This window comes from Narcine bancroftii, chromosome 2 (assembly GCF_036971445.1).
Source record: "Narcine bancroftii isolate sNarBan1 chromosome 2, sNarBan1.hap1, whole genome shotgun sequence".
In the NCBI taxonomy this organism is placed as follows: Eukaryota; Metazoa; Chordata; class Chondrichthyes; order Torpediniformes; family Narcinidae; genus Narcine; species Narcine bancroftii.
The window spans coordinates 372,083,651-372,108,040 of record NC_091470.1 but is presented as its reverse complement, the minus strand read 5'-3'; the positions used below and the strand labels follow the sequence as shown (position 1 = coordinate 372,108,040).

The 24,390-nt window shown below is 47.4% G+C and overlaps 1 protein-coding gene across 6 annotated transcripts in view; it reads left to right on the top strand.

Annotated features, from left to right (window-relative positions):
* Positions 1-24,390, top strand: part of LOC138755880 (acid-sensing ion channel 2-like) — a 151,084-nt gene that overhangs the window by 48,860 nt on the left and 77,834 nt on the right. For all 6 annotated transcript variants that reach the window (XM_069922629.1, XM_069922633.1, XM_069922628.1 and 3 more), the window contains exon 2: positions 4,494-4,662. In XM_069922629.1, the coding sequence (XP_069778730.1) occupies positions 4,494-4,662 (169 nt within the window). The remainder of the gene's footprint in view (positions 1-4,493; positions 4,663-24,390) is intronic.

Below are 24,390 nucleotides of genomic sequence, written 5' to 3'. Positions count from 1 at the left end.
CACTTGTGAACCTACTTCCTGGTGGGAGAGGGTGAAGAGTGTGTTCAGGGGTAGGAAGTTATGGACAATACTTTCCAAGTTCTAATATTTCCCAATTTCCAAATGTCATCTTCGGAATATTCCAAATTACTATCTTTTTAATCCAATAAATCAAACTTCATAGCTTCAGCCTTAAGTAGCTTTAATTCATTGATAAAACAAATAGACATTTTGCACAACTTTGCATTGAGATTTCCATAATGATAATTTAAACAGACATAAGAAATAGATAAAATGAGATGAATTAAGACTAATTCAAAGAAAAGGATCTCAAGCTTGCATCCCATTCCTAATTCTTCGATGAAGTGCAAACTTTCCGTACGCCTGGATATTACGATGTAATGAGGCCACGCGACTGTGATAACGCTACAAGCAACCATTTCTGAAAGGGGTAGGATCAAAATTAACTCAGAAGTAAATAAAAAGGTTTTGAGTAAAACATGAAAATCTGTAGAGAATGTGATGCAACACTGGAGAAACTCGGCAGGTTATAGAGCAAAGATAGATACAGAACCAACATTTTGAGCTTGAACCTTCATTAAAGTTTAATATGTGGGCAGTTTTTCCAAGGCAATGGAATTGGGATTTATTATGAACAAGTCATGAAATTCAGTGTTTTGCCACAGCATCACAATGCAAAATGCATATTATAACCATCTCAATTTTGCTTTACAAAATAAAATAATGCATGAAAAGTAAGGCAGCATCTTTATTCAGAAATCTGACAGCGGAGAAGAAGCCGTCCTTGTGCCATTGAGTGCTAATCTTTAGGCTCCTCTACCTTTTCCCCAATGGTAGCAGAGAGAAGAGGGCCTGGCCTGGCTGGTGGGGGGGTCCTTGAGAATAAAGGCCTGCTGTTTTATTTTTTAAAGACACCGCCTTGTGTAGACGTCCTCGATGGAGTGAAGTCTGGTGCCTGTGATGTTGCAGGCAGTTAACAAACCTCTGGAGTTTATTCTTGTCTTGAGAGGTGGCGCCTCCATACTAGGCAGTGATGCAACCAGCCAGAATGTTCTCCACTCCACCTGTAGAAGTTTGAGTCTTCAGTGACATACCTCTGATACCTTGCAAAGTATAACCGCTGGCGAGCCTTCTTCATGATTGCATCGATGTGGAGACTCCAGGACAGATCCTTGGAGATGTTGACACCCAGGAATTTGAAGTTCTTGACTCTCTCCACTACTGAGCCCTCGATGAGGACTGGGTGGTGTTCCCCTGACTTCCTCCTGAAGTCCACAATCATCTCCTTGGTTTTGCTGACATTGAGCGCAAGGTGGTTGTCGTTACACCATTCAACGAGCTGATCTATCTCCTCTCCTTCCTGTACACGTCCTCATTGCCACTTATGATTCTGCCGACAACTGTGGTGCCATTGGCAAACTTGTAGATGGCACTGGAATTGTGCCTGGGCACACAGTCATGGGTGTATAATGAGTTGAGCATTCGACTAAGCATGCATCCTTGGGATACCCATGTTGATGATTAGTGAGGAGGAGATGTTGTTTCTAGTTTGTACTGACTGTGGTCTTCCAATGAGAAAGTCAAGGATCCAGTTGCAGAGTGTGGTACAGAGTTTGTAGCTTCTTGACCAATGGTATTGAGGGGCCAGCCGTATGTATAAATTGCTGTTTTTTGTAGGTGATCCAGAGCTGAGTGGAGAGCCGGCGATGTTGTATTTACTGTGGAGCGATTGTGCCGATAGACGAATCGCAGTGGGTCCAGATCTTTGCTTAAGTATATGATCATTCTGGCCATGACCAGCCTCTCAAAGTATTTCATCACAGTAGATGTTAATGCTACTGGGTGGTTGTCATTGAGGCAGCTCACGCAACTCTTGGGAACTGGGATGATTGATGCCCTTTTGAAGTTGGTGGGAACCTCTAACTGCAGCAATGAGGGATTGAAAATGTCTAAACACTGCCTAGTTGGTTGGCACAGATTTTCAGTATCCTCCCAGGTATGGCATCAGTGCCTGATGCCTTGCTAAGGTTCACCCTCTTGAATGACGTTCTGATATCATTCTCAGACATCACATTTCATGGCATTTTTGGTTCTTAAAGTTGGCATAGGTGTTCAGCTCATTTGATAATGAGGCATCACAGCCATCTATAGTGTTCACCTTTGCTTTGTAGGCTATAATAGCCTGCCATAGCTGGCATATCTGTCTTTAGCTTTCTCTGAAATTGCTACTTTGCTTTGGAGATGGCTTCCCGCAGATCTCGATCCCCTTCCTTAAATACCCTTGTTCTCGCCCTCAGCAGGATGCGGATTCTCTGATTCATCCTGGGCTTATGGTTGGGGAACACCTGGTTTTTGTACATGGGCACACACTCATCCATGCAGATCTTGAAGTTGGTGACACCTGTTGCATATTCGTTAAAGTCGAAGGATGAATTCTTAAATATGGTCCAGTCCAGCAATTCAAAGCAGTCCTGCAGACACTGCCTCCCTTGACCACAACTTCACCATCTTTACGACTGGTCCTGTGGTCCTCAGTCTCTGCTTAGTCCTCTTTGGCTTGGCTTTGCGGATGAAGATTTATTCAGAGGTAAAAGTCCACGTCAGCTGCAGGCTCGTTTGTGGCTGACAAGTCCGATGCGGGACAGGCAGACACGGTTGCAGTGAATGCAGGGGAAAATTGGTGGGTTGGGTTTTCCTCCTTTGTCTTTTGTCAGTGAGGTGGGCTCTGTGGTCTTCTTCAAAGGAGGTTGCTGCCCGCCAAACTGTGAGGCGCCAAGATGCACGGTTTGAGGTGAGATCAGCCCACTGGCAGTGGGCACCAAGAGATTTCTTTAGGCAGTCCTTGTACCTCTTCTTTGGTGCACCTCTGTCATGGTGGCCAGTGGAGAGCTTGCCATATAACACGATCTTGGGAAGGCGATGGTCCTCCATTCTGGAGATGTGATCCACCCAGTTCAGTTGGGTCTTCAGCAGCATGGATTCGATGCTTGTGGACTCTGCCAGCTCGAGTACTTTGATGTTGGGGTTAAAGTCGCTCCAATGAATGTTGAGGATGGAGCGGAGACAACGCTGGTGGAAGCGTTCTAGGAGCCGTAGGTGATGCCGGTAGAGGACCCATGATTCGGAGCCGAACAGGAGTGTGGGTATGACAACGGCTCTGTTTTCGCTTATCTTTGTGAGGTTTTTCAGTTGGTTGTTTTTCCAGAATCTCTTGTGTAGTCTTCCAAAGGCGCTATTTGCCTTGGCGAGTCTGTTGTTTATCTCGTTGTCGATCCTTGCATCCGATGAATCTCTGCTTAGTACAGCCAGGTGATCAGACTTGCCGGAGTGTGATTGTGGTATGGCTCGATAGGCATTCTTCATGGTGGTCTTGCATGTGACGTTTTGCTGGTAGTTTGTTAGAGACTTCAGGCTGGCCTGATTAGGTCTCCTACAGTGATTGGGAAGGCAGCAGCATGTGCTGTTAATTAATGCTCAGTTCCTCCAGTGTGGGCCGGGGCAGAATGTACACTGAAACCAGTAATAAATGGAGTCAAAGGGTGTGTGATGGTCTAAGCCATGTAACGATCCAGTCTTTCCTTAAATGTAACCAATGATCCCGCCTCGACCATGTCTGTCGGAAGCTCATTCCACATCCCCACCACCCTCTGCGTAAAGAAATTTCCCCTCATGTTCCCCTTATGATTTTCCCCCTTCAATCTTAAACCATGTCCTCTAGTTTGAATCTCCCCCTTTCTTAATTGAAAAAGCCTATCCACATTTACTCTGTCTGTCCCTTTTAAAATCTTAAACACCTCGATCAAGTCCCCTCTCAATCTTCTACGCTCCAGAGAAAAAAGCCCCAGTCTGCACAACCTTTCCCTGTAACTCAGACGTTGAAATCCTGTCAACATTCTCGTGAACCTTCTCTGCACTCTCTCTATTTTGTTTATATCTTTCCTATAATTTGGTGACCAAAACTGTACACAGTACTCCAAATTTGGCCTCACCAATGCCTTGTACAATTTCATCCTAACCTCCCTACTCTTGAATTCAATACTCCGATTGATGAAGGCCAACATTCCAAATGCCTTCTTCACCACACCATCTACCTGAGTATCAGCCTTGAGGGTACTATTTACCACAACTCCTAAATCCCTTTGTTGCTCTGCACTCCTCAGTTGTCTACCATTCAATGTATATGACCTATTTAGATTTTAGATTTGCCTTTCCAAAATGTAGCACCTCACATTTATCTGTATTAAGTACCTTGAAGCATCTGAGATGGTAGAAGCACTGTTTCTTGGCCATTGCATTGACGTGGGTGGACTGGGAGCATTCACGGGAGATACAAGGCAGTCTGTGCATCCAGCTTGACACTATTGCAGGCTGGGGAGAAAACCACTGGGAACCAAGGGAGGTGTCTAAGACTGTGGGGTCTGCTGGAAATGTTTCTGGGTACTTTGCTTGTTGGACGATATTGTTTGGCTGACACTGTCTCCCTCCTGCTGCAGGTCCATCCTGACACTGGGATCTCCAGCAAGGCAATGAGTATCATGAACTCCTTTGTTCACGACGTCTTTGAGCGGATTGCCACTGAGGCTTCGCGGCTGACCCAGTACAATAAGCGGAGCACCATCACGAGCCGGGAGGTACAGACTGCTGTCCGGCTCCTGCTGCCCGGTGAGCTGGCAAAGCATGCTGTGTCAGAGGGCACCAAGGCAGTCACCAAGTACACCAGTGCCAAGTAGAGGGGCTGCAGCCTGTGAGCATCAATAAAGGCAGAAGGTGGAGTGTGTATATTGTACAGCTGGGTGTGTTTTGTCTCTGTCCTGCTGGGTTAGTCTTGGGTTTCACTGGGGAAGAACAGACCCTTCAACCCAACCTGTCTGTGCTAAACAAGTGAGTCCCATTTGCTGGAGGGTGGTAAATCTGTGGAATTTGTTGCCACAGGCAGTTGTAGAAGCCTGGTCATTGGGTGTGTTTAAGGCAGAGATTGATAGGTTCTTTTTTAGCTAGTGCATAAAAGGTTATGTGGAGAAGGCCAGGCAGTGGGGCTGAGTGGGGAAAATGGATCAACTCTTGATTAAATTGTGGGATAGATTTGATGGGCTGAATAGCCTATTTCTGCTCCCATATTTTATGGTCTTACGGCCCACATTTTTCTAAGCAGATATCTGTTCAAAAGGCATTTGTACATCAGTTGCAGTTCATTCCAGAATTGGACCAGCTTCTGAGTGGGGAAAAAAGCCCCTTGGCCCCCTCTCACCTGAACCCATATGTTTCAGTTCTAGAATATTTGGGGGGGTGGTTGTGGAAAAGGACTGAGTATTATATATGCCCCCATGTTTTTGTTGCCCATTCCAGCTTTCCTGGGGGGGGGGGGGGGCAAAGAAGCAGCAAAAACAAACAAGGTGACCAACAGGCCTGTATATTAGTTGTGGATAAGTTATTGGAGGGATTTTAGATGAGATAAGAGATGGCATCTACCTGTGTTTGGAAAGTTGAGGACTGATTGAGAATAGTCAGCATGGCTTTGAGTGTGGGGGGAAATGGTGTCACAATCTTGATTAGTTTTTTTGAGGAATGGTTGAAAAGCTTGAGGACAAGGTGGTAGACTTTCTCTGAGAACTTTAGAAAGGCTCTAACAGCTCCTGCATGGTAGGCTGGCCTGGTGTCCAATTAGGGTGAACAGATTGATTGGATACAGAACTGGCTTGATGGTAGGGGTCACAAGGAGATGAACGTTCTCCTCAGTGAATAGTGAAGTTTGTGAACAACAACTGGGGAAGTTGGTCCAGGAATGGCAAATAGAACTGAACTCCAGCTGTGAGGTGTTATACTTTAGTAAGTTAAACCAGACAGGACCTGCTCAGTGTTGTAGAACAAAGATCTGAGGTTATAGGAGTACAATTCCATGAAACTGGTGATACATGTGTGTCTTCATTGGTCTGTGCAGGGAGGTTGTTGTACAGGCAATTAGTGAACGGGCAGTTGGTGAGACCACAAAAAGTAGTGCAGTTTGGATCACCTCGCTAAAGCAGATATGTTATAAATCTGGTGAAGGTGCAGAAAATGTGCAGAAGAATGTTACTCAGGCTGGAAGCTTTGATTTGTGAGTAGAGGTTGGAACTTTTACCTGGTGTGGAGAAGACTGAAAGATGACCTTGTACAGGTTTCTCTGAGAAATCAGGAGGGGCATCGAGGTAAATAATCATAGCTTCCCATCCTGCCATCCACCCCTTGCCAATACCCCAGTGTAGATGAATCCCAGAGCAGGGATGTGAAGTTGAGGCTTTATAAGGCACTGGTGAGGCCTCACTTAGAGTATAAATGTGCTGGAATTGGAGAGGGTTCAGAGAAGATTCACAAGAGTGATTCCTGGAATGAAGGGATTAACATAATGAGGACTGTTTGATGGCTCCTGGACTTCACTCCTTGGAGCTCTGAAGAATGGGGGGGACCTCATAGAAGCATTTTGAATGTTGAAAAACCTGGACAGTGTAGATGTGGCAAGGTTGTTCCCCATTGTAGGGGAGTCCAAGACGAGAGGCACAACTAGAGAGTGGTGAACCTCTGGAATTTGCTGTCACGTGTGGCTGTGGAGATCAGGTCGTTGGCTGTATTTAAGGCAGAGATTGATAGGTATCTAAATAGGGTATCAAAGGTTCTTGGAAGAAGAAAGGGGAGTGGGGGCTAAGTGACAGAATGGATCAGCTCATGATCACTCTCATTCCACTATGCCATTGGTTCTCTGTGATTAACAAGGGATTGGTTAAGGTGGGGAGGGAAGGTTGAGAGTTACTGCTCTAGACCCATATGTTACTGAAATATTTTGCATGAGAAAAATTGTCATTGGCCCATTTCCTTTGGAGTTCTGAATGGCAGAGCAGATGTGATGGGTTGAATGGCCTAATCTATTCCTATATCATGTGGTATGAACCTGAAACTAGAAGTCTCAGTTTTGAGGTGAGAGTAATGATTTGAAAGGGACTGAGGGACACGGAGCATACATGGTGGGTTATAGAATGTTGCCAGAGGAAGGAGTAAAGTGGAGATTATTTTGATGTTTCAAGACACTAGGACAGGTGCTTGGATAGGATCAATTTTAAGGTTATGGGTGAATGGAAACAAATGAGACTCATTAGGTCAAGATGGACCAAAGGGCCTTTTACTGTGAGTATGTGGAACAGCCCTCACCACTGGTCTTGAGAATAAAGACCCAGACTATCCAGCACCTCCCCATAAATTGCACTCTCATCTCTTCTGCATCCTTACCCATTGAGTGACCTGATGTATTTTTTGTGTAGACAACACTTTGTGCTGTACTATTGTGTGCCCCTAAGTGCAGGGCCTTTGTGCGGGTATCTAACATAACATAACAATTACAGCACGGAAACAGGCCATTAGGCCCTTCTAGTCCGCACCGAACCAAACACCCCTTTCTAATCCCACCTCCCTGCACAATGCCCATAACCCTCCATCTTCCTCTCATCCATATACCTGTCCAACCTTTTCTTAAATAATACAATTGACTCCGCCGCCACTATTTCTCCCGGAAGATCATTCCACACAGCTACCACTCTCTGAGTAAAGAAGTTCCCCCTCATGTTACCTCTAAACCTCTGCCCCTTAATTCTTAACTCATGTCCTCTTGTTTTAATCTTTCCTCCTCTTAACGGAAATAGTCTATCCACATCCACTCTGACTATCCCTTTCATAATCTTAAATACTTCTATCAAATCCCCTCTCAACCTTCTACGCTCCAAAGAATAAAGACCCAATCTGTCCAATCTCTCCCCATACTCCAGATGCTTAAACCCAGGCAACATTCTGGTAAACCTTCTCTGCACTCTCTCCACTCTGTTTATATCCTTCCTATAATTAGGCGACCAGAACTGCACACAGAACTCCAAATTAGGCCGCACCAACGTCTTATACAATCTCAACATCACCTCCCAACTCCTATATTCCATGCATATGGGCTGTATAGGGAGCTGGGGGGGATTTGATTGTAAGTGGAGGCTGGAGATTGAAGTCTGTATCAGTAACTTGGACTGTGACTCCAGGCCCATGTGTGGGATTTTTTGTTGGGACAACAATGCAGTCAATGGCTTTAAGCTGTGGCCCAATGGGACCTTTGAAATGGTTTGAACAGTTAAAACCACAGAAATGGATCTTTGCCCCACTGAGTCTATCCCATTGGTTCGCAACCTTTTCCACTCTCATCCCACTATGCCATTGGTTCTCTGTGATTAACAAGGGATTGGTTAAGGTGGGAAGGGAAGGTTGAGAGTTACTGCTCTAGACCCATATGTTACTGAAATATTTTGCATGAGAAAAATTGTCATTGGCCCATTTCCTTTGGAGTTCTGAAGCCCTTCACATAACGAGTCCATTGGGTACAATTAAAGTAGTGGTTTTCAAACTTTCCACCCACATCCCACCATAAACAATCCCTTACTAATCACAGAGCACCGATAGTATAGGGAATACTTAAAGCAGGATGTGAGTGGAAAGAAAAAGATTGAGAACCACTGGTCTACACACTTAAATATCTGTTGCACTAATGCACACTTGCCTGGTTTATTCCCCGCAGTCCCATCAACTCTCCCACTTCCCAGCACTCACGTATACACGGGCTAATTTACATGGACATCTTGTGGATGTGGGAGGAAACTGGAAGAAACCCAAGTGGTTGGAGACTGTGGAAAGTACATGTGCAGCACAGGGGTGGGGGGGGTGAGAAGGAGGGGGTGGTTGAAATGAAGCCTGTCCACCTCCATCCTGGTGACTCTGAAAGCTCAACTTCCTCAAATTTCCGTTAAGAGGAGGAAAGATTAAAACAAGAGGACATGAGTTAAGAATTAAGGGGCAGAGGTTTAGAGGTAACATGAGGGGGAACTTCTTTACTCAGAGAGTGGTAGCCGTGTGGAATGATCTTCCGGGAGAAATAGTGGCGGCGGAGTCAATTGTATTATTTAAGAAAAGGTTGGACAGGTCTATGGATGAGAAGAAGATGGAGGGTTATGGGCATTGTGCAGGGAGTTAGGACTAGAAAGGGGTGTTTGGTTCGGTGCGGACTAGAAGGGCCTAAAGGCCTGTTTCCGTGCTGTAATTGTTATGTTATGAAAAAAGATGTTTTGGAGCTGACTATGAAAGGGAGGGGAGGGTGGCTTGGCTTGAACTAGCTGCTCTTTAGTCTCTGGAATTGACTAATGAGGTTGTATTGTTCAGCTACCTGTTGGGCCTCTTGTCTATCCCACTGTGGCAGGCAGCAGAATCTGACCACTTTCTGCCTATTGCCCCTCCTTGGTCCTGGAATGGCCTGATCCCAGCTGGGTCCAATATCTGATGGAATTGGTGAAATGCTGTTGGGTGCTATCCAAATGAGTCGGCTTACCCAGAATATAATGGGTGCTGCAAAATACTGCTGCGTGCTCTTGGAGAAAAGGTTCAATTAAATCATTGCAAGGACAACATTTTGCGAATGAGATCTGTTCAATAGTCCAACAGAACGGTCTCTCCTGGAGTCTATTGGGGATCCACATCCCTGATGTGAGGTGGAAAAGAGTGATTGAAATGCGATTATCTTTTTAATGTGGGAGAAGGGTGGGTGGAGTTGGCAGAGGAAGGATTTGGAGGCGTGGGGGGAGGAGTACATGGTGACAGGAGAAGTTGGAGGTATGGACAGGGTAGGGGTGGGTTGGGGGGATGGATGGAGAGGGGGAAAATGATGAGGGAGAGGTTAGTTTGAATTTGATATTGCCAAGAACTTGAGAAAGTTAACTAGGAGCAGATGTTTTCTGGGAAATGTATGGTAGAAATGTGGATTCTTGCATGGGATTCCAGCCACGTTTGTCCCACTGAGATAGGGAAAGGGTGGCAAGGTTTTTTTAAAAAAACCATGAGAGGTGGAACAGTTGATCAAATCAGGCAAGGTCTTGAGAAGTAAGATAGCCAGGAAGGAACCTTTGGCCATGACATGCTCCCTGATTCTATCCTGGGCTCTGGGGCATATGTTCCTGCAGCTGGAACAGAGAATGCCTGATTCCAGCCAGAATTGCGGAGACCTGCCCCCAGAGGTCAATGTGGCCCAGGCACCAAGGTTCCACAGTCGTGATCAGCATTGCACAGGAGTGACAGGTGAAGATAGCGAAATCCTTGGGAGGAGGTGTTCTTTTTCACTAGCCTGTTGTGCAGTTGTAGTTGGACAACACTGAAACAGCCCCTTGGTTGCGATGACTTTGCCTCCGTTGATCCAGTTTGCTGCATTACACCTCTATCCCTCTGCTCCTTCATCTAAATGCCTTTTAAACATAGTAACCCCAACCCACCAATTTTCCCCTGCAACCGCTGCAACCGTGTCTGCCTGTCCCGCATTGGACTTGTCAGCCACAAATGAGCCTGCAGCTGACGTGGACATTACCCCTCCATTAATCTTCGTCCGCGAAGCCAAAGTACATGTAATTGTTCCCATTCTATACTCCCTTCAGCTTGTTTCACATCAACCTCTGAAAGATATGCCCTTTAAATTTCTCCCCTCGTCTTAAACAATGTCCTATTCTAGACTCTTTCCATTTGCAGGAAAAGGCGGACTTCAGTAAGTTTTGTGAATCCTTTTTGCACCCTGTGGTTTATCACATCCTTGTAGCTGGGTGATACAGTAGTGCAGGTGTTCTCACCAAATCTTGTACAGTACAATGTCCCTGCTCCTTTGCTCATTCCCCTGTCTGAAGGCAGTGCCAAACCACTTACTGCACCTTGTTGGAATGGTGTACAGATGCTTGCATCCCAGGTCTTGGTTCTACAACACTTTCCAGGGCCCTGGATTTACTGTGCACATACCCCCAGTTTATCTTTCCAAATATATTATTGCACCAGTCCAAGTTCCATCTGTTGTTCCATGGCTTGTTTCCCACGATCTAGATCCTGTTGTAGCCTTGCACAATCTTTGCTGTCCATTACACAACCCATCTTGGCACACACTACAAACGAGCTAACCATACCACCTACATTTGCAACCAAACTGTTAATGTAGATGACAAACAGTGGACTCAACTCTGATTCCTGCATCACTGATCACGGACTTCCAATCTAAAGTGCAGCTCTCCACTATCACCCTTTATCTCCTTCTACCAAACCAATTGGTCAGCTCACCCTGAATCCCATGTATCCAACATCTTTGACTGGACCACTCCCTCTATCTTCTGTCACCTCTTCAAATAAAATCTTTATTTCCCACACAAAGCCATGTTGAATGTTTTAATTTGTTCTTGCTGAAACAAGTAGATCCTAGATAGAGCATAGAACTTTACACCACAGTACAGACCCTTCAGCCCTTGATGTGATGACATGTATACCTACCAAAATCCTCCCTACCTCGTAGCTCTCTTTCTTGCAATGTGCCTAATAATGTCGTAAATGCTTCTGGCCTCCCCCACCACCTTAGTCAATGCATTTCAGACACTCACCTTTTTTATAAAAATTTCTCTCCCCTAAACCTTTCTCCCTTCACTTTGTACAGATGCCCTCTGGCCCTGAGGAAAAAGGTGCTGATTGTCTACCTTATCTGTGCCCCTCAGAATCTTGTAGACCTCTGTCTGTGTCTGAATCCCCTCCAGTAAAGTACCAACCACTGCTGAGCTTGCTGCTCTGTAGTGGGTGGTCCTTGTAGCCCTGTCTTAAAAAAAAGGCACCCTTGTTTGCAGTTCACTCGTTGCTGTTGATGACCATCTGTCCCTGTTGCACAGTTTTATACAAATCTCCAGTTTCAGATCGGGTAGAGGACCGGAGCTTTGTTGCTGAATGAAAACCTCCTTTTCCTTGTCACAGCTTGGTACAAGAACTCTGCTCAAGATTGCAAGAAAATGCAGAGTTGTGAACATGGCTCAGGCCATTACACAAACTACCTCCCCTCCACAGAGTCTGTCTCGGGGAAAGCTGCCACGAAAGCACACTGAGATACCGGAGGAATTGCTGCATCCATGTATTGCTGACATTTCTGGCCTGGGCTCCAGGAAATAAGCAAAGAATCAAGGAAAAACCGGAAAGGTCAGGATGGAGACAGTGCTGGCTGGGGGAGGAGTCCAGACCAACAAAATGTGCTAATTGGCTATAAGGGGAGAGGGGACAATTGATTTTCTGTGAAAGGAGACAGGGAAAAGGGAGAGAGGCAGAGATGGGTAAGGTGATGGGGGAAGAAGTGAGGGGAGCAGGGGGTTTAAGGAAAGCCAGAGAAGTTGATGTTAATGGCATCTGGTTGGAGGCTGCCCAGACAGAGGATGAGGTGTTGTTCCTCCAATTAGTCGGTGGTCTCAGTCCATGGACGGACATGTCAGCAAGGGAATGGGGCAGGAAATTGAAATGCAGAGGTCCACTGGGAGTTCCACGCTATTGCAGTGGCCAGAGCTGAGGTGCTCAATGAAGCGATCTCCCAGACTGCCCAGTGTCTCCAATGTAGAGGAGCACCAGATGCAGTAGATTACCCCTACAGATTAGCAAGTGAAATGTTGCTTCATTTGGAAGGACTGTTTGAGGTCCTGGGGCAGGAGGAGGTGTTGGTGTAAGTGGAGCATCTCCTGCAGTCCCAGGGGTAGGTATCAAGGAAGTAATGGTGGGGAGGGAGGAGTGGACAAGGGAGTCCCTGAGGGAGTGGTCCCTGTGGAAGTTAGAGGGGAGAAGAAGGTTCCCCTTGTTGGGATCACATGCTAGGTGGTGGAAATGATGGAGGAGGATGTTGGGTGTGGAAGCTGGTGGGGTCTTGATGAGGACAACACAGCCCATTGGTATGTTCTCCAGCCCCTTCAGGCAGAAGATGAATGAGTTTGGAATACAAACCTCCAGATTCAAGGACAATTTTTTTTTTCCTGTTATCAAACTCTTGAATAGATCCCCTCATTGGTATTAGACTCTTGAACAGATCCCCGAGGTAAAAGATGATGCAGTGTTTTAACTGTAATTTCCTCTGTACACTATCCTGCACTCTTTGACTTGCACTTTTATATTATTGAACACAATGCTACACAGTCGTGCACTGCCTATCATCTGTTTTGAAAATCTTGACCGCATCTATGTCCATGGTCCCCAAGGTTATAATAGAGTTTGGAAATCCCAATCTGAGAACAGGAAGTAATGGTGGGGAGGGAGGAGTGGACAAGGGAGTCCCTGAGGGAGTGGTCCCTGTGGAAGTTAGAGGGGAGAAGAAGGTTCCCCTTGTTGGGATCACATGCTAGGTGGTGGAAATGATGGAGGAGGATGTTGGGTGTGGAAGCTGGTGGGGTCTTGATGAGGACAACACAGCCCATTGGTATGTTCTCCAGCCCCTTCAGGCAGAAGATGAATGAGTTTGGAATACAAACCTCCAGATTCAAGGACAATTTTTTTTTCCTGTTATCTGATTTTGCTAGACATAGGCCGAAGGGTCTGTACTGTAATGTTCTATTAAAGTAAGAGTTGACTTGCCTGGATAGCACACAGAATAGTGAAAAGCTGTTTTGTATGACCATGGAATGGTGGCTACCACATCTGGTGTATTTTATCAATAACCTCACAAATGAGGCAGTGTGGAGGATGGTTTTTCTTTTCCAGTCTGTGGGAAAGACTTTGACCCTGGCCAAGTCACCAGGAAGCCCCTGTGACCTGGGCAAATGGTGCTCACTATCCACAGCTCTGTGGGTCTGTGGTGGTCCACCACCAGCCTACTGCAGGTGGCAATCTCTGTACCTGCATGAGTGTAAGGGGACAGGACAACATCTGGCTGGCTGCCAATTGGTCGGCCTGAATGGATCAAGCCCCACCTGGTCGGATGTCAATCACCCTCTGGGATATAAGCCTGTGCCGGCCTCCCGAGGCCTCACACACAGTTGCTGCAGCACCAGCCAACCTGGCTCTGTGGAAGTCTTTGTGGATTAAAGCCTTGTGTGTGTCAGGTTCTGTCTTAACAGTGCACCACAGGATCACCTTGCCATCCTGCACTGTTGGATGGTCTCTAGATTGGAGATGAGGTGGTATCTGAGTTGAATCTCTTACTGCTCCCATCTGCACTCCCTGCTACTCTTCATCTCGATGTCCATGTATCCATAATCTGATTATCACCTTTTGTCTGTTGGCTTGTACATCTTCCCCCATCCTTTCTTTTAATCCAGACACTGGTTTTTTTTACTTGTACCCTGAGGGGCTCAGGCCCAAAACATTGGTTATATATTGTATCTTTACTTCCTATGGATGCCGCAGGACCTGCTGAATTCTTCGAGCACTTCTGATTTTGCTGCAATCCAGGCAGTTGTGGGTTCACACAGCTCTTCCTTGTTAGGGTGCTACTGCGACAGGATTGCCTGGTGCTCTTAATGCTGGTGAACGAATCTTTGAGCAGAACTGCAGCATTTTCTGAAGTAAAATCCCAATGCTGATTTGTCTCTTTTAGCCAAGTGTCTAATCTGGTTCCACTGGAAGTCTGACAGGGGTCCTTCTATTACATAATGGATTAAGGATATCAGTTTCTTTGTTAAACTGGAGAAAATCAAATGCACATTAAGGGCCCACCAGAAACCTTTTCCACTAAAGGCACCCCTTTGTAATCTGAATTGTAAGTGCTTATGGAGTAAAAAGACTGAGACAGTTGTACCAGTACAATTGGTAAATATGATGATGCTGTCAGCCAAGGTGGTCGGGGTTTGGGGTGTTGTGTCTGGGCAGGTATCTGAGGGTGTTTGTGAACATTTTGTGTATGTTGGTTTTTCTGTTTTTATAAAAACAAAGAAAATGGGAACACTGTATATCTGTATAATGTGTACAAAGTTTCTTTGTTCAATGTATAGATTTTTAAAACCCCAAAGGTGGGGAAACCCAGCCGGCCAAACAGTGGTACCTTGTATAGCAAAGATAAAGATTCCTAATTAACATTTTGTGCTTGAGCCCTTCATCAATCCTGAAATGTTGGTTATGTATTTGCTATTTAAATGGCGCTGTTTGACCTGCTGAGTTTTTCCAGCATTGTTTTTACTTCAACCGTGGTGTCTGCAGATTTGTTTTGCAGGAGGCTCTGAAGCTTGTCCAGATAGGGTTCCTCATGCATTCTCCAAAACCCACAGAATTCTATCTCCAGTCAGCTGCTATAATTAGTAACTTCACCTTTTAATCATTCCAAAATTGCACCATTTTTCTAGTCAGAATGATTTGCTTTTGTTAATAACATTCAAACATATGCATTTGATTACAGTTGAGCTGCCAGCTTGTTAACAACCCAATTTTAATTGCTGCATTTGCCATGGTATTCACCAGAGGATGTGCTGCAGGAAGACTTTACCCCAGGGTTGTAAGCCTCCCCCACAGTTTCCTTCACTCAACCAACCAAGCTGATGGTCAGGCTTGCCCTCTGTTCAGTGAAGCCCCTGTGGCAGTGAAGAACTGCTTGTGGCTTTCTTACCTGTCCTCCTGCCAGTGTCGGTGAGGCTTTGCATACAGAATCAGGGGACTTAATGGCTGTTGTACAAGCCTTTGGTTCAGACTCAGCACCATGATGAATGCTAGAGGTGGGCTGGGTGGGGGAGTCCATCATCATAAACTCACTCAGGAGGGGAAGGGGGTGCTGGCAGCAGCCTACCTGCCAAGTGGACATAAATCTGTCCCGCTGCTTTTATTGTGTGGGGAGTCACTAGCGCGCTTCAAGCTGGACGCTTGTGGTGGAGGCAGGTTTGACTGAATGATGGCTGCGAGTGTATGGGGGAGCAATACCTTGCAGGGGGATGCCTGCAAATGCCCCCTTGCCACTGACTTCCTTGATGAGGCCACACCTTGGGTCATGGACAGTTTTGGTCTAATCCCACTATTGAGGGGCTATAGGTCTGAGCCTCTCCTTCAGACCAATATTCAGTTCTGTAGAAGCCACCTCTGTCCACGTGACTGGATAGTACTTGAATTAAAATGTTATCCTGATTCTCTGGTCAGTTAAATCACGGATCTTACTCCTTCAGGAAAATGGAATTCTGAGCAGGTCACGTTTTTCAACACCAGAATCCAAGGCCTTTCCCACTGCTTCTGGTCCCGAATCTGTAACTGGTGCTGCATCTGTGGTGCCATGACCTCGATCAAACTGATTGTTATGCAGCCCAACTTCAGATACTGTTTTCCCCAGTTCCTAAGTCTGAAATCCATCTCCAAGATGAGTTTGGTTTAGTGCAGGATCTCCGTGCATCTGTGCAGTGTACATGCTATAGGCACATGGGTATGGAGGATGAATTAAATCACCAGAATATTGCCAAGACACAAAATAAAAATATAAAAGGATAAATATTCACAGCTGCAGTTAGTGTAAAGAAAAGTGAGATCTTTTGGTTGTCTAGTCTAGGGCAGTATGGGAGGTTCAAGGGCCATGAACCTGCTGAATTTAAACACTTCTTGAACCTAGAGGTACTAGACTTCAGGCTTGTGATTTCAGATTTATTGTCAGACTGCATACACCCCTGAGATTCTTTTTCCAGGCAGAATTACCACTGATTAGTAGAGCTAAAAAAAACTTTGGCTTGGCTTCACGGACGAAGATTTATGGAGGGGTAATGTCCACGTCAGCTGTAGGCTCGTTTGTGGCTGACAAGTCCGATGCGGGACAGGCAGCGGTTGCAAGGGAAAATTGGTGGGTTGGGGTTGGGTGTTGGGTTTTTCCTCCTTTGTCTTTTGACAGTGAGGTGGGCTCTGCGGTCTTCTTCAAAGGAGGTTGCTGCCCGCCGAACTGTGAGGCGCCAAGATGCACAGTTTGAGGCGATATCAGCCCACTGGTGATGGTCAATGTGGCAGGCACCAAGAGCTTTCTTTAGGCAGTCCTTGTACCTCTTCTTTGGTGCACCTTTGTCTCGGTGGCCAGTGGAGAACTCGCCATATAACACTATCTTGGGAAGGCAATGGTCCTCCATTCTGGAGACGTGACTTACCCAGCGCAGTTGGATCTTCAACAGCGTGGATTCGATGCTGTCGGCCTCTGCCATCTCGAGTACTTCGATGTTGGAGATGAAGTCGCTCCAATGAATGTTGATGTTGGAGCGGAGACAACGCTGGTGGAAGCGTTCTAGGAGTCGTAGGTGATGCCGGTAAAGGACCCATGATTCGGAGCCGAACAGGAGTGTGGGTATGACAACGGCTCTGTATACGCTAATCTTTGTGAGGTTTTTCAGTTGGTTGTTTTTCCAGACTCTTTTGTGTAGTCTTCTAAAGGCACTATTTGCCTTGGCGAGTCTGTTGTCTATCTCGTTGTCGATCCTTGCATCCGATGAAATGGTGCAGCCGAGATAAGTAAACTAGTTGACCGTTTTGAGTTTAGTGTGCCTGAACATTTTGGCAGTTTCTGCAAAACAGGACGTCAAGTGCTGAAGAGCTGGCTCTGAATGGGCAACTAAAGCGGCATCTGCAAAGAGTAGTTCACGGACAAGTAGCTCTTGTGTTTTGGTGAGAGCTCTAAACAAAGAACTGTAAATGGATAATGAATGTCAACAGACTGCAAAACAGAGAGAATGAGTCCCTGTGAGTTTGTGGTTGAGTTTGATAGAGGAATAGCAGTTCCTGAACCTGGTGGAGCAAGTCTTGTGGCACAGACACCTCTTTCATGATAGCACTGGTGAACAGCATGTGCTGGGTGGTGTGGGTCTTTGATTGCTGCGGTGCTCTCCAATGGCAGCATCCCCTGCAGATGTACTCAATAGTGGGAAGGGTTTTGCCTGTGATGTCCTGAGCTGTCTACTACCTTTTGAAACGCTTTACGACAGGGGTATTGGTGTCCCCATACCAGACTGGGATACAGCCAGTCAGCACACTTTCCACCACATCTCCGTAGAAATTTGCCAGAGTTTCTGGTGTCCTACTGAACCTCCACAAACTCCTGAAGAAGTAGATGTGCTTTCTTCACAATGTCAGATGGCCACGACCAGTTGCCCCAATAACCACAAAGACTGAGGGGAACGATAGACATTATTGTACAGAAGACTTGAGCTGGCCTGAATCCAAGCTAGGGAAGTGCAGGGAAGGGAGAGGTGGCTCGACCTTTATGGCCTAGGCCACAGGGGAGAGTGTCATCAGGGGGTGGGCCAGCCCATGGCTATGTACAATCCATATCATTATATTCACCCTTCATTTTAAACTGAACCCCCTTTTTCAGAGGTGGAACCAACAAACAAAAGAAATTTCTCCTGTCTAGAGGTTCAGTCGCACCGGCAACTCTCTTCTGCGGAACCAACGGGGCAGGTGTGTCCATGCTCTGCTGTTCGGGAGGGGAAGCTGCCACGGTGGGGGGGGTTGGGCAGCAGGGAAGGTACTGTCTGGGATGGGGTGATGACTGAGGCTCTGGGGGGTTGGGGGGGGGAAGTTTGATGTCTCCCGGGAGACCGGCACCTGGAGAGGAGAGCCGGGCGACTCGACCTCTAGTATTGAGTTCCACTGTGGGGTGGTCTGCTCCATGGGGTGGTCAGTGGTAGACAGAGTAGTTTCAGGATCTCTAGCCCTCACCAGATCTTGGATAGGCACAGTGTCCTCGTGGCCATCGGGTTACCTCACACTTATTGAGGGTTGGCGTGTATGAGGTGGATCTCTTCCACCAATGGATCTGTCTTTTGGCCCCTCTCATGTCTCCGTAGCAGGACCGGCCCTGGGGATGCTAGCCAAGGAGGAATGGAGGAGCCATTTGCAGATCTCCTCGGGAAAGCAAACAAGCATTCATGTGGGGTGGTGTTGGTTGCAGTGCACAGGAGTGATTGGATGGCATGGAGTGCTTTGGGCAAGATATTCTGCCAGTGGGACACTGGCATGTTTCTGGACCTGAGGGACAGGAGCACAGCCTTCCAGATGGTGGCGTTCTCCCTTTCCACCTGGCCATTACCCCTGGGGTTATAGCTGGTGGTCTTGCTGGTGGCTATGCCTCTGGCCACGAAGTGCTGTCGCACCTCCTCACTCATGAACGAGGACCCCCGATCGCTGTGGATATAATCGGGGTACCTGAACAGAGTGAAGATGCTGCGCAGCGCCTTGATTACCGTTGCTGGGGTCCTTACTGGGCAGGGAATAGCAAAGGGGAACCTGGAGAACTCGTCCACCACCGTCAGGAAGTACACATTCTTGTATGCAGTGGGTAGGGGGCCCTTGAAATCGACACTAAGCTATTCAAAAGGGTGTGTGGCCTTAATAAGATGTGCCTTGTCGGGTCGGCAGAACTGTGGTTTACATTCAGCGCAGATCTGGCAGTGTCTGGCCATGGACCTGACATCCTCGATGGAGTACAGAAGGTTCTGAGTTTTGATAAAGTGGTACAACCTTGTGACTCTGGGGTGGCATAGACTGTCGTGGAGGGTCTGGGGACGGTCAAGATGCCACTGGTGAATGTCCCCCGGGGACGGGGCGCCCGCGTCGCGTCCCACCCCCGGGGACGGGGCGCCCGCGTCGCGTCCCACCCCCGGGGACGGGGCGCCCGCGTCGCGTCCCACCCCCGGGGACGGGGCGCCCGCGTCGCGTCCCACCCCCGGGGACGGGGCGCCCGGGTCGCGTCCCCCCCCCCCCGGGGACGGGGCGCCCGGGTCCCCCCCCCCCCGGGGACGGGGCGCCCGGGGGAATCGTTGAGTTTACCTGGTCAGTACAAGATGTCGTAATTATAGACGGAGAACTTGAATCTCCACCTAAGAAACTTGTCATTTTTTAAATTTTACCCCGCTGTTTAGTATTAAACAGGAAGGCCATGGACCGTTTGTCTGTCAGCAGGGTAAACCGTTTACTGGCCAGGTAATGTTGCCAATGGCGCACCACCTCAACAATAGCTTGTCTCCTTCTCGACCGAGGAGTGCTGTACCTCAGGACCATGCAGGGTGCAGGAGAAAAATGCTACTGGCCTCCCTTCCTGGTTAGGAGTGGCGGCCAGTGCGAAATCCAAGACATTGCTCTCCACCTGAAATGGGATGGATTCATCCATGGCCTTTGCGATGTCTCCTCGGATCTGATCGAATGCAGCTTGGGCTTCTGCCAATAGTGGGAAAGTTGTGGACTTAATCAGGGGGTGGGACCCATTGTCCATAATAGGAAAACAGCCCCAGGCACCTCTTCAGTGCCTTTAGGGTGTTTGGGACCGAGAGCTCCATAAGAGGTCGCATGCGGTCGGGGTCCGGGGCAATGACACCATGTGCTATGATGCATCTGAGGAGGGTCAGGCAGTCTGTGTTGAACACGCACTTGTCCTTATTGTACATCAGGTTGAGAGACTTGGCCGCACATAAGAACTTTCTGAGGTTCGTGTTGGGGTCCTGCTGGTCATGGCCGCAGATGGTGACATTGTGCAGATATGGGAATGTCACCATCAGCTTGTGCTCCTCCACCATCCAATCCACAACCCTCTGAAAAGCAGAGATATAATATCAAAGGCACCCACGGGAAGTGACTTCAAGTCCGTCTAAGTATTGTGTGACCTTGTTGACCAAGTCGGCTATCCAGGGTAGAGGGTATGCATCCAATTGGGTGAAGTGGTTGATTGTTTGACTGTAGTCAATCACCATCTGGGGCTTGCCTGCCCCTTTGACCATGAGGACTTATGCCCTCCAGGGGCTGGAGATATGGGCTATGATCCCCTCCACCAAGAGTCACTGAACCTTGGGCCAGATGAACGCCATATCCTCAGCGCTGTAGTGCCTGCTCTTGGTGGCAATTGGTTTAGTCTGGGGTGAGGTTTGCAAATAGTGATGGAGGAGACACCCACAGGGTGGTGAGGCTGCAGGTTGGTGCTGAAGGCTGGGTGCTCGGTGGGGGGAGGGGAGGGTCCATAACCTGTGGATTGTAAATGGTGGGCCCCTGAACTGACTCTGGAAGTCGAGGGCCAGGAGGATCGGTGAGCAGAGCTGGGGTATGACCAGCAAGAAGTCGTCATTATAAAATTTTTCAAACCCCCCCCCCTGTCAGATGCCACACAGTACCCCTGGATATTAGTCCGCTGGTCTTTCGCCGCCATCAACACGGATCCGGTCAGGTCATTGGCCATATGGGGATCAAGAGCCTACGGGCCACCTCAGGGTGCATAAAACTTTTGGTACTGCTACTATCGAAGAGGCAGTTCAACGTGCCCAATCACCTCAATCTGCATCATGGAGTTTGTGATCAGATGAGGGCTGGCCTGGTTCAAGGTGATCAATGCCAGGATAGGTGTGTTGTCGTCAGTGGGGAGGCCCGATGTCCAAGAGCGGCCTCAATGTTGACCACACTGCCAACATCGATGAAGAAGGCAGACATGGCGTCATCTAAAAGGGATGCCGCTGCATAGAAGATGGGGGCGGCAGCGAGCAAGATGGCATCCCCCTTACCGCGCATGCAGCCGGCACCAGAAGCTCATCAGCCATACATGACGTGCTTGTTTGGGATGAGGCTCTGGACCTACAGACCAGTTGATAATAGTCCTTTTTCCCACAGCCTGAGATGCTAGCTCCTTTTGCGGGACAGAGATGTCGTAGGTGTTTTGCCTGCCCACAGAAGTAGCACCTCATAGATCCTGGTGCCACTGCGGACGGGTCAGCTGTCTCCCAGCATGGTGGCCCTTGTGGTGGCAAGTACAGGGTAGGCCCACTATTGACTCAATGTGACACTGGGCCAAGTCTAAAGTCCTTGCCAGTTGGATCGCCCGTTTCAGTGGTAGTTGTTCCTCCTTGAGACGTTGTCGAATATAATCTGACCTCCACCCCCCGACAGGTGCCGGACCAGGTATTCAAAGCACTGGGCCCCCAGCAGAGGGACCGTGGGGATCCCCAAACAGTTTTTTTTCCCAGTGTGATCAGAGTGCGGATGAACTCCTCTGCTGACTCACCAGACTGCTGCAGTTTTCTCGACACCAGGACGTAGCAGGAGTAGACCTTGTTGATTTTGGGTTTGTATAGCTTAGCCGTCTCCTTGGTGTAGGTTGCGCAGCTTCTGATGGCCTGGAAAGCCCTCTGGCCAACTCTTGCCTGTAGAACCTTACGAGTCGACCACTCCAGCAGCGACCTCAAGGAAGTTGTTAAAACAACTGATCCACTGTTCGAAGAGTTCCGATGCACCCGGGACTTGGGGATCCACCTCTAGCTGATCGAGGCAGAGAAACTTTTCCTTTACCGGAGATGTTTAAATTTTCTGTACAATAAATTGATGGGCAAGACCAGTTTCCCCAATAACCACAAAGACTGAGGGGAATGATAGGCTTTATTGTAAAGAAAGCTTGACCTGGCCTGAATCCAAGCTAGGGAAGGGAGAGGTGGCTCGACCTTTATGGCCTAGGCCACAGGGGAGGAGTCCAGGGTAGAGTGCCTTTACCAGCCAATGACCATGTCCAATCCATATCTTTACAATGCCATTAGAGTGTTGGATCGAGGAAAGATCCTCTGAGATAGTAACTCCCAAGAACCTAAATTAGCTCAGCCTCTCCACTTCTGATTCTCCCAATGATCACTGGATTGTACATCTCTGGCTTTCCTTTCCTGAAGTCTTTAGTTTTGGTGACATTGCGTGCAAAGTTGTTTACCTTCAAGTAGCAATAAAAGGAGGTTACGACTAGAGTGATAATGGTTGATGTATGTGCCCGCATGTTTTTACACGGAGGACCAAGGAATGCTGTTTCATCCATTTGTGGAACGTTGCCACAGGTGGCAGTGAAAGATGTTCTTGGGTATATTTCTGGCAGAGATTGCCAAGTATTTGATTAGTCAGGGTATTTCATTTGTCAGGGCATCAATGGTTACAGGGAGAAAGCTGGGGTGTGGGGCCAAGTAGGAGGATGCTCAGCTCCTGATTGTAGGGTGGAGCAGACTTGTTGGGCCTACTTCTGCTGTGATATCTTGTGAACTTGAATTTCTTGAGACAGTGCTCCACACGTACCTGATACTCAGTGTTAGACTTCAAGGTTTCTGATGTAGAACCGGAAAAACTAGTCAATTCCTACTTTAACAGTTGCAAGATATACAAACCATCCCAATCACTGACCTTTAACTCTCCCATGTTGAGTCTGGACTTGGACCAACTCTCCCAGTTTGCACAGCTCACATGCTTCCTGCTGAGGAGTACTCTGCTTTCCAGAACTTGACCTCTGATGTCAAGTTGGGTGTGTGCACTCCAAGCGGTTTTGAGTGACACACTGTGGTGTTAGACTCAGTATGAAGTATCTCCTTGAACAGCATGCATCGCCTTTCACACACATGGAGCAATTGCTGGATTCTGCAGTTGAAAGTGGGATCTGGGTGCCAGAGTTATGAATCCCTGATTGAATCCAAGGATTATTGCACTTTCTTGAACATTTGGTTTGGAGGAACATTGGGAGGAGGAGCTTCAGTCTGGCTACTGGTTCAAGGTGATACTGCTGGGAATGATTGTCGGTGGATAATTATTGCCGTAACCCATGTCAGCAGACCTGGAGGGTAGAGCTGGTGAAATTGGAGTTGCCCAAGGTTTGGGATGTGGGTGACAAGCTGCACTAATTATCCCTCCCCCACCCAAAGTGGTCTCCTCCACAACCTGTCTCATCACCTCTCCCACCTTCATTTGTCTGTTATCTCATTGCCACCTGGTTTCTTCCCCAGCCTTGCATGCTGCCTTCTCTTCCCACTCCACTCTAAAAGGGTCCTGACCCAAAATGTCGCCTTACCAGTTTAGTCCCTCCAGTTTATTTCTTGCATTTATTGCCCTTCTCCAATTCCACTGCATGTGCTGGGCTCCATGATATCTACTTACAAAGCTATGTGGGTAATTTCAGCTTTTAATTCAGCAAGGAAAAGGTAAACAGATGAGGATTTTATTCCCTGGAATGTAGAAGAATGAGGAGATTTGAGAGATATTTAAAATTGAGGTGATAGAATTAATGTAGGTCTGCTTTTTCCACTGAGATACAAACTACAGGACATGGGTTAAGAGTTTAGGGGGAACTTCTTCACACAGTGGTGGTGACATGAGCTGCCAGCTGAGATGGTGAATATGGGCTCAATTTTAATTTTTAAAATATTTTATTGATTTTTTTTTTAAAGACCAATTTAGACAATACACTTTCAACGTGAGTGTGTATATCTGTTTTTGCCCTCCCCATAGCCCCAATACAACTGAGAATAGTTTTATCAATCATACAAATTTTTAAAATACTGATAAAGCCCCCAGGCCCTTAAATAAAAAGGGGGAATAAGGGACAAGAAAACAAGAGCCTATGGTCTGTGCCATGTCGCACTTCTTAGATGGATTATTTTATTGTCTTTATTCCGAAGGGGTGAAATTATATCTGTGTACCTAGGTGTTTCAGATAGAGTCGCCACACTCTAATAAATGTGCTGTGTAGTGTGTACGAGCGCGGTGAAATGACTGAGTCAACAGGCTGTGAGCTCGTTTAGCATAACTGATTTACTTTGAAGTTTGCATTGCAGTCTTTAAGGCTGTTCTCAGCCCAGCCCT